The following is a 15,051-nucleotide window of genomic DNA, read 5'->3' as shown; positions in this document are numbered from 1 at the left end:
AATTTAACGACTTCTCTAACCTCCGCGCATTGCCTGACCTTAAAATGGCAGCCTCGGCGGACATCTCACTCAGCTCCAGTCTGTGCTAATGCGACTATGTACAGAATGCCCTTCTCGAGCACCAACAACTAACTGCGTCCACATTGACTAATAAGAGGGAAACATCACTCAATACTCCCTGGGCATACTCATTTGTTCAGATGCATCCATGCCGAATATCGTAACCGGAGTTCTCAAAATGGCGCTTTAATACTGACTGAGCATCTCCCAACCGCGGCTCTTAGTGTCTCGACCCCTGTTCTCCTGCCTACAAACTCCCGCAAGGATCATTCCCTCTGCTCCTCTCGCACTAAAATTAACGGGGTCTCCAGAACAATAAGGGAAACTCACCGGAGCTGATAAGGTTACCTTACAAATGCCACCATCGTGTCAACGTTCCTAAAATGGCGGAGTGACCTGGTTTCTCTCTTCTAACCCGGTGTACAACATCAGGGTCATTATCGCTGTGTGAGACAACTTATTTCGAACACTGAACAATACGCCGACATGGAGGAAAGGTGCAAATCGACGCTCACACTCACGGTACCTGTTCTCAATTAATTGCTGCAGCAGGTCATCAATGTGATTACTAGCCCAACAGCTCACCAGCTTGCTTAATTGCGACCTGTGCCTAAACATCCTATAACGGGTGTTACTCCCTTTTACATACTGATTGACTTTTTTCCACGCTAATGGCGGTTTAGCAAATGCGCTGTCTGCTCTGATTTGATCTTGCCTTCACCCCGACGACATTTGCCTAACACATGCCCTACCAGTCAGCCATTCAATTACTCAAGTCATGCTGCTTGTTAGTTTATAACTCCGCTGCCTTCATTAGTTTGGTCCCACCGTCGAAGTAAGCTAATCATAGAGAACCCCCTCGCAGCATGTATATATCGCGTGTTGACTTATCCGACACTCCAAAATCTGGACGTCGTGTGGATACGTCATTATAACAATATTACGATTGGTGAAGAGCTCCATCATCAGTAGCGGCCGCCACACCTAGCCTTCCGCAAACCATTAACCTGACCAACAATGACTGAGAGAGGAGGCAGAAACAACACTAAAAAGGTGCACCCGGAGCCAACACCTTCAGAATCTCCCATCAAAGCCAAAGCGGGCATATCAGCCACCATGGAAATGATCCTCAAAAAACTGGCTGAAGTTCACAACATTGCCAAATCCACCAAGTGCAACACGGACACCATGCAGCTTGAACTTACTTAGATCAGGGCGGATATGAACAACATGAATAAAAGCCTCAGCAAAGCGAAGCAACGCTTAAGCGATGTGGAGGACAAGACCTCACAATCGTCAAAGATAATAAAGAATCTCCAGAGCACCACCGACGACCTTAGAAGACAAAACGCTGAGCTGCAAGACCGCAACAGGAGAGGGAACATCTGCATCTTTGGTGTTCCAGAGAACTCTGAAAAGGACGCAGGATCATGTGTGGCATTCCTAGAGGCATGGATTCCAATGATAACAGGGATCACATTCCAGCATGGCTTTGAGCTGGACAGAGCGCATAGAATTCCTATCTTGAATGACCAGGGGAGGAAAGGCCCTCGTTCCTTGATCTGCAAGCCTCTCAGATACCAACACATCGAGACCATACTGCAGTTCACAAGGAAGAATCCCCATATCTCCTGGGAAGGCCAGCGAATAATATTCACCCAGGATTTCTCCATAGAAACTGTTGAAGTGCGGAAAGGGTTCCTCAGCCTGAGAGACAAACTGAAAGCGAAAAATATCCTATTTTTCTTTGCTGGCCCATCTAAGTTCAAAATTATTGAAAATGGCAGACTACTTTTCTACTCAGACCCTCATGATCTGGCACGACACTTGGAAGACTGCCCGACACAGAACATGCATCTGTCAAGTGGCTCATCCAACAAGAGGAAAACGGATTCCCAGGACTCCCCCAATGCCTGAAACTCCTGATTATCGTCCATCAATGATACTGCCGTAGGTCTGGCTACCGCCTTTAACTACAGTGTTGTGTCTGTTTCCTATTACTGGCAATAGACTGTTACGACTACTACCATGATAGTATAGAGTTCCGGAGCATTCTCCTTCCCATTAGGGCTCTTGCTAGCATCTTTGATTAATTCTTGTTCTGCAATTCAATGTTGCTGAGTGTTTTTAGGGTTAAGCTAGTTCGCACTCACACACTCTGTATGACCCACATTGTATAGATATAGAAGTTACGCTGTTCTATAACTTACTCTTTAACTTGTTATCATCTAGGCTCCTGGTTACTTGTTTTAAGGTCTAATGTGGTATAGGCCTCTAATCTTGGTTTTGCCTGAAGAACTAATGTCTCATTTAATCTCTCTGTTCTGTTCACAGACGGTACTGCCATTGCACATCCTAAGTTCGTACATTTGGGGAGGGAGGGAGGGAAGGGATGTGGGGGGCAAGGGTGAGAAGGGGGAGGGGGTGGGGAGGGATTGAAAATGGGGTTGTATACTACACTGGTTGTTTCCTTTTGCTTTGTTTTCTGTTTCTTTTCGGTTGCGAAAGATAACGCTTTTATAGTATCACACAGGTCGTGCGTTTACCAATGCCCACATACAAGAGATAAATCACGAACCCCCCCAATAGTAGTCTCATACCGCGCAATAACTGGTATGCAGTGGGCGGCTCTCTCAGCGACCACAACTCTTTAGATGGTTAATACCAATTCCCTAGCAGAAAATCTCAATGTAGTCTCATTGAATGCCAAGGGTCTCAACCACCCAGTGAAAAGACGGAAGGTTTTTGAATACCTATCAAAATCAAAAGGGGATGTCATCCTACTCCAAGAGACTAAGCTCTCAGAGGAGGACATACGCTTTATTAACCTCAACTGGATCTCCCACACACTCTGCTCCTCGCCAAGCCACAAGAAGGGAGGAGTGATCACCCTAATCTCAAAAAAATCTAACCTATCTGTTACCTCACACACACACAAAACAGATGGTAGGCTATTAATTACCCACCTGTTGAGGGACGATGATCCCATTCACGTAGTAAACATATACGGTCCTAACTCTGATACCCCAGACTTTTGGGAATAAGTCTCCCTAGCCATAGAGAACATCCCACAAGACGAACTCCTAATTGTAGGCGGGGATTTCAATCTCCCAATGGGCCCTTTATTAGACCGACAATCAAAATGCATGTTCCAACCTTCTCGCTCCCACGAGTCGCTCATACGCCTATGTACCAAATTCCTGCTAAAAGGTTCCTGGCGTCTCCAACATCCTGAGGGGAGGGACTATACCTTTTACTCAGCCCCACACAATTCATACTCCAGAATTGACTATATCCTAATTTCTAGCCCTTTCACCTACCTCATCGAGGAAACAGACATTGCTCCAAAGGTGCTCTCTGACCACTCTTGCATTAGCACCAAACTTGCGGGCTCCCATTCGATTTTACCCCCATAACACAGGCGTTTTAATGAGGAAATTCTATCAGACCCTGTAAGCAAACAACAAATAGAAAATGCCATAAAGGAATACATCTCACTGAATGAATCCCCTGATATGAACACCTACACAGTCTGGGATGCCCTAAAAGCCACAATTAAAAATTAAAGGGATAATTATTGGCATTAGAGCAAGGACCAATAAAAAACTTAATCTGGATCTTGACAGGCTTGAAAAAGACATCAAGATACTAGAAAACACCCACTCGACTGACCTTGATAACAAACTGGTTTTAGAGCAACTGATCAAAAAGAAATATCAACACAGCAGTGTTTGGGTTAATAAGTTCAAAGCCTTGAAACTATGCGAAGGGAATAGAGCTGGAAATCTTCTTGCGTCCTATCTCAAACACAGACAAAAATTGCTCACTATATCATCAATCAAAGACTCCGCTGACAACACACACACCAAACAAGGAAAAATTGAAGACATCTTTAAGACCTTTTATGAAGACCTCTACAAGAACAAGATGTCATTCGACCTGGTCGCTTGCACTAAGTACCTAGATGCCTTGAACCTCCCCAAACTCTCTGACAAGGATAGTTTTACAATAGGGCCCCCCATCAAAGACACGGAAATCCTGGCTTCTATTCAATCACTTAAAAGCAACAAAGCCCCAGGTCCGGATGGGTTTTCTGCAAACATCTACAAAGCATTTGATAAGTCACTAGCCCCCATGCTCTTTAAACATTTTAACTCGATTGCCTCCTCTGGCAGTGTTTCAGAATCAATGGGCGAAGCCACTATAATTGTTATCCCGAAGGAGGGTAAAGACCCCCTTCTAACTAAAAATTATCATCCCATTTCGCTTATAAATTTGGAGTGCAAAATGTATGCGAAAATTCTAGCGAGCAGACTCCATGCCATTCTCCCCAAATTAATCAGTAACTCCCAGGTGGGATTTTTAAAACAACGTATGTCCAACGACAACACAAGACTATTATGCCATATCCTGGAGAAAGCCAAAATAACACCCACTCCAATGGGGGCCATAACCCTTGACGTTGAAAAAGCGTTCAATAGAGTATCTTGTTCCTTTTTACATCACTGCATGAAAGCCTTTAATCTAGGGAACTCCTACATCAATATGGTAATGGCCCTCTATTCTTCACCATCTGCTAGAATCGCCATCAATGGCACCCTTTCAGACTCATTCCGTTTACAACAGGGCACCAGGCAAGGCTGCCCCCTCTCTCCAGCCCTGTTTCTCCTGGCCCTTATACCTCTTCAATCAGACATAAAACAAAATAAAAATATAGCGGGAGTGAGCTTCGGGGACAAACAGGTGAAACTAGCTGCATACGCTGACGACATTCTAGTAGCGACAGAGAATCCAGAGACATCCATCGAAGCTCTCATGACTACTATTGAAAGATACTCGCTATACTCCGGTTACAAATTAAACCGCGACAAGTTGGAAGTTAAGCCCCTAAACGTTTATGGTACCAGAGATATGCTTGGTGTCTCAGGCCTCACATGGCAAACTGGCTTTATTAAATACCTGGGAATCAAAACTCTTCATCACAATGAATCCATCACTCTAGACAAAATTAAATCACAACTGGATGGCTGGTCCCCCCATTTTATAACTTGGTGGGGAAGGGTCGAAACCATTAAAATGATGATCTCCTCTTTAGTCAATTATCTCATTACAATGCTCCCTCTCACCTGGTCCCAGGACTTCCATCACAAATTAGATATCCTACTTTCTAAATTCCTGTGGAAAGGGAAAAAGGCTAGAATTAGCCCAAAAAAATACTCCTCGACAAATCCCTGGGTGGGGTCAATCTAGCGGATTTCAAACTTTACCAGATTGCCTTCCTTGCCAAACAAGGCTCTTACTGGTTGGCACCACCAGCTGAATACGTTCCTGTATGGCTTAATGTTGAGAAAGCCCTTTTTAAAAATCTTGCTCCAGCGTCCATTCTTACTGCTAAAACTAAAACGGCCAGTTGCTCAATATGCATTTTAAAAAATACAAGACTTGCCCTTCTAAAAAATCGATAAACTTCTAACTAACCATATAAGGCGCTGGGAGTTTCTATGGCACAATCATTTAATAAGGTACAAAGGGAAACCACTACACAATGAGATTTGGATCAATAAAGGTATATTCTTCCCACACCAACTGTTCAGTAATTCTTACCCGCTCTCTTTTAAAGAACTCCAAAGCAAATATGATCTAGAAGCAATAGAATTTTACAACTTCTTGAATATTAAAACAGCAATCTCCAAAGCAAAACTGTCCAAAAAGCCACCCCTTCTGCAGTTCTTGGAAACATACTCTTCGGTACCAATTTCAGAAGTGGAGTGGTCCAAAACCTGGGAATCAACCATGAGACACAAAATAAGCCCTACACTCTCCCAGACGAAGTATTGGCTTCTCCGCAAAGCTTTCTGGACACTGGCGCGTCTCTTTTCACATAATATTGGAGACATCGCCACATGCTGGAACTGCAACGAGAAAGATGGCGACCTTGAATATCTTTCACTAAGCTGTGTATGTGTTACAGCCTTCTGGGACAAAGTCTTTGCATTCATTGCAAAAGTTTTCTCCTTCTCCCCCACCAGAGAGTTATCTACTTTAGTACTGGGCTTTACTAGAGCTGTTTCGCTCTCGGAGGATGTTAGAGCCTTAATTGACCTTCTGCTCACTGCTGCTGTGAAAATAATCCTGAACAACTGGAAAGACACCCGTAAAGCCTCCTTTAAATGTTGGCTAAACTGGATCACCAACCTGAGAGGTGCTGACAATATCTCACCCCAAAACACCCCATGGCGCCCTCCTCATAGACAAATGTGGATTTCTCTTGACAATTACTTCAGCGTACATAAGCCCCAGTGATTTTTCATCACACTTTCCAACCTTCATGCCCATATGACCGCATACACTTACCACCGAGCCTACTCTGGAACTTACTTGTCTGCTCCAGGTAATCTTTCCCAGGGAAAGTTGAAGTCTGTATACCAGTGTCCACCACTCTTGTGTAGATACCATATATGATGTTTATGACTGATACTAGGCTGTTTCCACTTATTGCGTTATTTTTGTCCTAGTCTTAATTTACTTTGATTCTATGTGATTGTCACTCCCAATGCAGATATTTTTCCTTTTATATATTTACTCTACTCACTACCAAACTACTCGTAACCATCATTGTCGCTTATGTTTTTTTACTATATGTTTTTTGTTTTGTTTTGGAAACTACCAATAAAAATTTGTGAAATCAAAAAAAACAAATAAAACACTGCCACAACTAAGAGCCCCCATTGCTATATGAGCAGTATCATGGTACAGTGGGAGGAAGCCCTCCTTAAGCTACTGGGCAACCCAGGCATATTCTGTGGAGTTCTGGCACATTGAGCAGCTTTAAAATGTTCACACAGCAGGCATGTTTGATCTTATTTATGGAGAACATGATTGAGATGCATCCCATCCAGTCGCTAACTGCGGACATAACAGTTGGAAAATAATTCATCAATGCCTTGATTAAAATTATGGAGGGATACTACTGATGATGGTCTTAACGATGAACCCTGGAGGATACTGCATAATAAAACATAGGATCCGGAGGTGTCTTCGTCAAGATGAACTGATTGAACTCTAGAAGTCAGGAAGGATTTAAGTGAGGCAATCGCCTGCCCCATTAACTCCAAAAGCGCTTAATTGGTCGATCACACAAACGTGGTCGACCATATCAAACGCAGCAGAGAGGTCAAGTAAGACCAGATCTGCTCTTCCACCACTATCCAGGGTTGCACACATCTCCTCACTAGCAACTATAAGGGCAGTTTCTGTGCCATGTCCACTGTGCAACCTGAATTGAGAGGAATCCAATAGTTTGTTTTATTCAATGAAATGTGTAAGCTGTTCGTTCATTGCTTTTTCCACAAGTTTGGCTGGAAATGGCAGCCTAGCTATAGGACAAGAGTTGTTGGTGTCTAGGGGATCGAGATTAGATTTTTTTAAGAGTGGGAAAACCAAAGCTTTCTTCCAGTCTTCAGGAAAGATACATGGTGTTAAAATAGTAGCCAGCTGTTTTGACACAATGTCTGGGACCATCTGAATTATGGAAGGGGGGCAAGAATCAATTAGTGGTCAGGATCAACTGTCTGAATTTTTGGATTGCTTAGAGAATTCCTTCATAGACCTGGATTCTTGATCTGCATAGGGGTAAAAAGGGGCAGGCACTAGAACACACTGATAAGTTGTCAGAAAACTGTCAAAAATGTCTTGAACCATCCTCTCATAGAAGAGTGCCAGGGCATTGCAAAACGTATTACTTATTACAGTGGAATTGGGAGTAGGAATAGTAGTGATAGTGCGAAAAAGCTCCATGGAGGAGTTTTTTTACCTGTTCTATTTTTAAGCTATAGAATTTGATTTGATGGCTATAAAAAGGGCTTTATATTTGGCAATGCATTGTTTGTAATTGTCTTTTTGAGTTTGACTGTAATCCTTCATCCATATTCTCTCCTGTTTCGGACAGTATTGTTTGAAGGTTTTAAGTTCAGAGTTGTACTAGGGAGCGAAGGGGCTAGTTCTCTTTAGAATTTTACTTTTTATTGGTGCAAGGTTGCCAGCAGCTGCTGAATCCAAAATTTTTCGTCCCTGTCAGCAGCATCTGGATCTACTGAAGTTACTGGCTCGGTGGTTAGGAGAGCATCGCTGAGCTCTGGGACCTGGATTTTCTGCCACAGACTGAAGGATTTAATATTATTCGTCTTGGGAGGCCTAACATTAAAGAAAGAGAATGCGACTGAAAATATCACTGTCTTATGGTCAGACCACAATAGGTCTAAGGCCTTCAGGAATTTTATATTTGAATTGTTAGTGAATAGTCAACCTAGCATGTGACCATCCAAATGAGTTGAAGTGTTAATGATTTGGGAAAAACCAATCCTGAACATGGTGTCTATCAAATCCTCAGGGTCATGATCAGTCAACTTTTCTAAATGGTAGTTTAAATTACTGAGAATGGCAAAATCATTTTTTTAAAGAGTATAATTCCAACAGGGCACTACTGTGTTGTGGAAACATAGTTCTAGTGCCCGGTGGGCAATAGAATAAAAGGCTGTTTGAAAGACTGGTTTTTAGAGAGTTCAACATTAAAAAGTAAAGCTTCTCAATCAATCATACCTGGAGATGTCCTGTACAATTATCATGCAATTGACTAAGATCGAGGGTTTGATGATTCCCACACAGTCGGCTCAGTGGTAGCATAACCACCACAGCAACTCAGTGCTTGGCACATTGGGTACCAGGGTGAACAAAGCAGTATACAACAGCAAAGGCAATATCACAAGGTCAAAATAAACTGTGTTGCAAGTCTGAAGAAACACTGACCAGCCAAGGCTCTCCTCTCATATTTGTTGCTGATCATCCAGTTGGGTTCCTCCCTGTATCCACTCGGTGCCAACAGCAAGTCACCACACAGCAAATAAGTTTAATTGTATTTATTGAGAACACGATTAAGATACATCCATACAGGAGACGGAACATCCATTAACTGAACTCAAAGTGGAACCTTTGTCAAAAACAAATACACACATGGAATGTTGGGGATAGAAAGATTCCACTGAGTTGGGTGCATGAAGCAACATAACCACAACTGGAATTCTGAGGCAGGTAGAGCTCAAGGTCCTAGACAATGGTGGAGGAAAGTAATTCATCTTCCATGCATGTCATCTTTGAAGCCATTTAACAGGACTCATTCTGACTGGGAAAGATCGAGCTTTCAAGAGTTTTACTAAGACATATCTGCTCTTGTCTTACCATCTGATCAGCTCACTTCACAATACCACTAGACATTCATTGATGCTGTAATGGTCGGTCCAGGTGAGCTGAGAGACCTGGTTATACTTGACCCTGTCGCTGGATGTGAAAATGAGGTTGAGCGTGTGTCCTGCATTTGGGTAGGGTCGGTAACAAGTTGCTTGAGGCCGATGTTGCCAGTGGCGTAGCTGGGGGATGGTCCGCCCAGTGCGGCACTGTGTTTGGGGGCAGAGGGAGTTGTGTCTGTCGTCTACTACCACCCCCCAGCCCAGAGAACAAGTGGTCTGTCGGATTCCACCCCCCACCCCGGAACAAGACGTCCGTCGGCCGCCACCCCGCTCTTACCTGCACCCGGGTGGCAAACTTAGGGGCCGCCTGGGTGGCAGTGCGTCTAGCTACACCTCTGAATGTTGCTCATGCTTTCCAGGTGATCTGTTGAGTTGGGGTCACTGGGGATGTCAAGGTGGAAGTTAAGATCTCCTAGGAGGATGTAGTGCTTGGAGTTGATGGGAATGGGGGCAATGAGGTTAAGGATAGTGTTGCAGAAGCTAGGGCATGCTCCTGGTGGTCTGTAGGCAAGGGTGCCTCTGATGGTGCTTTTTCTGTCTGTGTCAAGTTGGAAATTTAGATTCTCCATTATCAGGGCTGGTTCGACTGAGGAGGTCGTACAACGGATGGTGTCTTTATAATTGATGGCAATTTCCCCTCCGTGTTTGTTTGTTTGGTCCCGGTGCGTAATGTTGTAGCTTTTGAGGGTGGCAATGGTGATGTCTGTTGTGGAGGTGGGGTTCAGACAGGTCTCTGTGAGGAAGATGATGTCCATGGTGAGGGAGGAGATCCACAACTATATCAGTGCTTCTTTCAAACGGTGGCATAACACAAAATTATGCCTCTCCCCCCCATTGGAGAATGTGAAAAGGGGCCTGAGTCTCCCATGTGTCACTGATATTCACTGGCCTTGGGGCAGAAGGGGCCTCTTAAAGAATTTGGGGGTCCCTGAAAGTTGGGGACCCCCTGCGCCGCAGGGGCTGCTGGGGCTTGCATTACGCCCCTGCTTGTATAGCGGTTTACTTCCCACTCTGTCACTCTGGGAAGCACTTTGTTGCTTATTGCTGCCGATTTATATGTTTCCCAAGTTTGTCAGGTCTTACAATGCAAGCGAAATGGCATAATTTAAGATTACCCCAATATGAACTGAACTGCCTGTTTAAATGAAAGGATATTATCCTTCCGACAGGTGTACCCATATTACACTGCTTAAGTGAAGACTGAAGAAAGAAATGGAAAAATGCATGGAATATATCTACCAAAATGCATGCGGCTTTCCTGAAGGCGGTCACCTGTGACAGGTTTCTGTGCTTCTTTGTATGAGTGCTATCAAACCTGTGATGATGATGTGCCCTGCAGCAGCACAGGTGCAAGTAAATACATTTCCAAAATATAGTACCAAGTCAGCTGTGTATGTGAGACTATGCTGCCAGTGTCAGACTCTCATGGAGGATGTTCAGGACATCGATGACCAGGGTGGAGGCACTAGTGGCCACATGTACAACATTTAAGAATTTACAATTTCACTATAGTGATTCTTACCAAACACGATTGGAAAATAGTAGTTTCTAATGTAAGAAAACATACAGTTTTTCAATAGCGATTCCTAATGGGGTCACAGTCAACCAACGTCATGAATATTAATGAGGTAGGTTGCAATTTGTGACTCATTAGGAATCGCGGCCATTACAGGGATGGTGGCCTGCTGGGCTCAGCAGACCACTATTTCTTTGATTGCTTTTTAATAAAGCAATATTTTTTAAAGCAGCCCATTTTCCTTAAAAAAAACAGGAAGTGTTTAAAAAGAAAAAATTCAACTTTGAACTTGTATATTTTAAGATATCTGGGAGACCTCCATTGGACCACTGCCTGCTCTTAAAAACATATTTGTTTCAACATTCACAGAGAGGATGGAATCTAGCAGGGACCCTTTCCCATTTGCGGATGATTACTACCACCCATGAGGTGTTGAAAAAAAAATTAATGTTTTGCAACCATAATTCTGTTGCAAAACATTCATACATACCAACAGTAGTAGCTGCTACCAGGCAGTAGTAGTGGGGCGGGCATGGAGTTTTCAAAAAATGAAAAGAGGCTAAGAAAAAAAAGCACTTACCTTTCCGGCGGCCGCTTCCCCCGTCCTCGTCCTCTTCGGTCTGGGTTTTAATTGGTCTAAGCGCCGTGGTTCGGTGATCAGAGAGAGTCTGGGCATGTTTTCCGCTGGGCTGTACAGCAGAGTCCGGTGGAGGACATGCCAAGGGCGTTTGGTTACTAGGATAGTGGTAATTTTACTAGGTATTGGCGCCACTGAGGGATGTGCACCTGTCCACACTTTAGGTACTTAATTATAATATCTGCACGGAGCTACAAGGAGAAGAGAACCACTTCCCTCTTCTAGTAAGGCGAATGCCACAAAATGCTTTAAACCCCTTAGCACACGTTTAGTACATTATATTTCATTCATATACATGTGTTTCCACCATTTGGTACACGCTCAAAATCAAATTCTCAATCCTTTTATTCAAGTTTAGTTTGTTGTTTTATTTCAGGAGACGTCACAGCCGACACGTGTTTCGTCGATATGGGGAATGTAACCCCCGACTTTTTCAAGGCTATTCTCCACTGTTTCTGTAGTTATATTTTGAGGTGATAATTCCAACCCTCAGAGGGGTTCTTGTGGGTTTGATGTGGCGGAATCTTCTTCCAAGTATTGACCAAAATGTTGATTCAATATTGGTGGGCTTGTCGTAGTGTTCGTTTATGGGAGTTAATATGTCCCTTCTGCTCCGTATGCGTTGCAGCACTTACCTTTCCGGCGGCCGCTTCCCCCGTCCTCGTCCTCTTCGGTCTGGGTTTTAATTGGTCTAAGCGCCGTGGTTCGGTGATCAGAGAGAGTCTGGGCATGTTTTCCGCTGGGCTGTACAGCAGAGTCCGGTGGAGGACATGCCAAGGGCGTATGATGGTTTGGCCGGCCCAAGAGGTCCGGCAAAACCGTCATGCGCACTTAGGAGAGTGCCACCACTCCTTCCCCTGCTCTGCGGGAAGCACAGCCCCACCCACACCAGCATTGCATAGCCAATAATGAACAAAAAATGATAATAGCATTGTTGTTATAATTTTATTTTCCTTGTAAGGCATGCTCCTCCGCCTTAGCGGAGGAGCTGCCACTGCAAACCAATGCTATTCCGTATTACAAAGGGAGCCCTAAACACGCCCCTTCCAAATACTGAATCGCTAAACACAAATTGTGATTCAGTAACGTTACTGATTCACAATTTGTGCTCTGAGCATATGTAACAGAATTTTTTGTTCGGAAATGAACAGAATCTGCCAATTGGGCTGTTTTCGACTGCAAAAATGCTTATGTACATATGGCCATATATTTTTTACAAATTCCACACCAGGAATTGAACCCACTTCTGTAAAGGTCAGTGCCAATGCAGAGACACAGATATTCTGCCCAGGTTTTAGGAGCAGGATAACTTATACCTGTGCCATACCTTTGTGTTTGCCAAGACAGATAAGTAAAATGTATTTTGCTGCTACTTGAAGTGCTGACTTTGAATTTTACCGAGAACACTTGACTTCAGTGAACCATTAACAGTAGTTTCTATCGTCCTTGAAAGTTCAATCAAGTGGGAAGATACGAGCTCTTCTAATAGCACAGTGAGGAGAAATTTGAGTTGAAATGTACATACCCTGAAATTAACAAACATGGAAAACAATGAGAACTGCTTTTGATACCCAAGGTAAGTGTGTATTGATACATATTTCTGACGTTGAGGAACGAATGATTCAGACACGTATTTTATATTCTCGTTCCAAATATTACCAGTGTCTCTTTTCATAAGTACTACTAATGCAGTTGTGATGTGTAGATGAGTATGTGTTCTGTGTCCACTGCACTGTTACTTTGCCCCTAACTCTACGTCATTTCCGTCCACAGAGCATACCACAGGACTCGCCGAGGACAATGAAGTGCCTTTACTATGTTGCTGTCATCACCCTTTGTTTTTTGCCTTTATGCATGGGAGGAAACACTTCTGGAGATAAAAGTCGTCGAAGGACTTTCAAACATGTGAAAAAAGAAATAGCTGCTTATTCTGACATTGCCCAGGATATTATTAATCTAGCTGTGCACGGCAAAGCCCAGAACAGGTCATACGACCGGCTCGCACTTTTTGTCGACGCCATCGGTAACAGGATCAGTGGGTCTCGAAATCTCGAAATGGCGATCAGATACATGCACAAAGAACTGCAGAAAGATGGCCTGGAGAATGTTGCCCTCGAGCCAGTGAAGGTGCCGCACTGGGTAAGAGGGGAGGAGAGCGCCATGATGCTGGAGCCTAGGAATCAGAGCATTGCCGTTCTGGGCCTAGGGAGCAGCGTTGGGACACCTGCAGAAGGTACTGTCAAATGCATAAACAAAGTGTGTTTTTGCTACTCCATGGTTTATACAAAAAAAAAAAAATACAATGGTAGTACCAGTGCAAAACTATGTGGCACACACCACAAAATAAATTATATTCAGATCCACTGTAATTATGCGACAGGTGAGCAGCTAATGAATAAGGCAGGGTGGACTATATTATGCGGCAGGGAAAGGCAAATTATGCGGCATAACGTATCACATTTTTTGTATTACTTCATTATTTTGTAATTTTTTTACATGGTGTCTGGGCAAGGATTTCACATCAGTATCAGCTCAACTTATAAATGTCGAAATAAGCAGCTGAAAGGTGATCATTTGGCTTTTGCAAAGGGCTTTGGACTGTGCACGAACACTTCAGAAATGTTTTTAGTAACTATTGATCCATTTGAGCTAGAAACAATTTTTTGTTTATATCTGCAGATTATGCAGCAGATGTGGCAAATGAGGCAAATCCTTAATTATGCATAATTTCCAGTGGTCATGATTATATTTAAGTGATTGAATCATAGGCTTTAATTTACAGAAAGTACAAGGGCACAAACCCGAGCTCAAAACAGGGTCAATGCTACAAACTATGCCTCCTCCTCCCCATGGGTTTATGCCCTAGGTTGCCCAGTTTTTAATGTGTGCCCACCGCTGCATGTGTAGTCTTATTTGTGAGTCCGTTTCCCTCTACTAAACATTTAGAGGCGTGTACATGCAGAAGGAACTACATCGTAAAAGAGAATTCGTTATAGCGACCTTACACCAGCATATAGTGATATTTTGACTGATTATAGAGACATCTATGTTAGAAATATATATATTCTTTAAATACTTTAACTTTTTTGTAGACACCTGTATGTTCATGTAAATTGTAATAAAGGAAGTGACAGAGTCCGCTGTAGATATAGGTTCCTTTAGAGAGGACATTTACTACATAAATCTCCTAAAGTCTGAATACAATGCATAACCCTTTGTTAAGTCATAGAGTAATATGTCTGCCTAGGAGACATGATGAAACTTTCGAAAGGGTCTGCTGTTTTATTGTAGGTTTAGAAAGAGCCATGCTTGGTTAGACTTGGAACCAGTCTCAACCATCAGACTTTATTTAGCGATTGTGATCGACCTAACCCATACTCTTCTTTCAAAATAAAGGGTTCATTTGCCATCACTACATAAAGAAGATGATTATGAGTTGAATTTTTGTAGGTTACCGAGTAAAGGTTTTGTGGATTTGATACATTTCTTAAAGTACAGGTGAACTTCCTTTAGTGGTTAAACTAGTCACTTAATGT

The 15,051-nt window shown here is 43.2% G+C and overlaps 1 protein-coding gene across 1 annotated transcript in view; it reads left to right on the top strand.

The window, feature by feature from the left end:
* CPQ (carboxypeptidase Q) overlaps positions 1–15,051 on the top strand; it is a 2,019,872-nt gene that overhangs the window by 208,399 nt on the left and 1,796,422 nt on the right. Inside the window, exon 2 of the mRNA XM_086966033.1 lies at positions 13,289–13,748. Within this exon, the coding sequence (XP_086822159.1) occupies positions 13,316–13,748 (433 nt within the window). The 5' untranslated portion in view covers positions 13,289–13,315. The remainder of the gene's footprint in view (positions 1–13,288; positions 13,749–15,051) is intronic.

The sequence above is a fragment of the Lissotriton vulgaris genome, chromosome 4_1 (assembly GCF_964263255.1).
Source record: "Lissotriton vulgaris chromosome 4_1, aLisVul1.2, whole genome shotgun sequence".
Taxonomy (NCBI): Eukaryota; Metazoa; Chordata; class Amphibia; order Caudata; family Salamandridae; genus Lissotriton; species Lissotriton vulgaris.
Note: the sequence above shows the minus strand (reverse complement) of the source record. Positions and strands in the feature narration are given on the sequence as shown.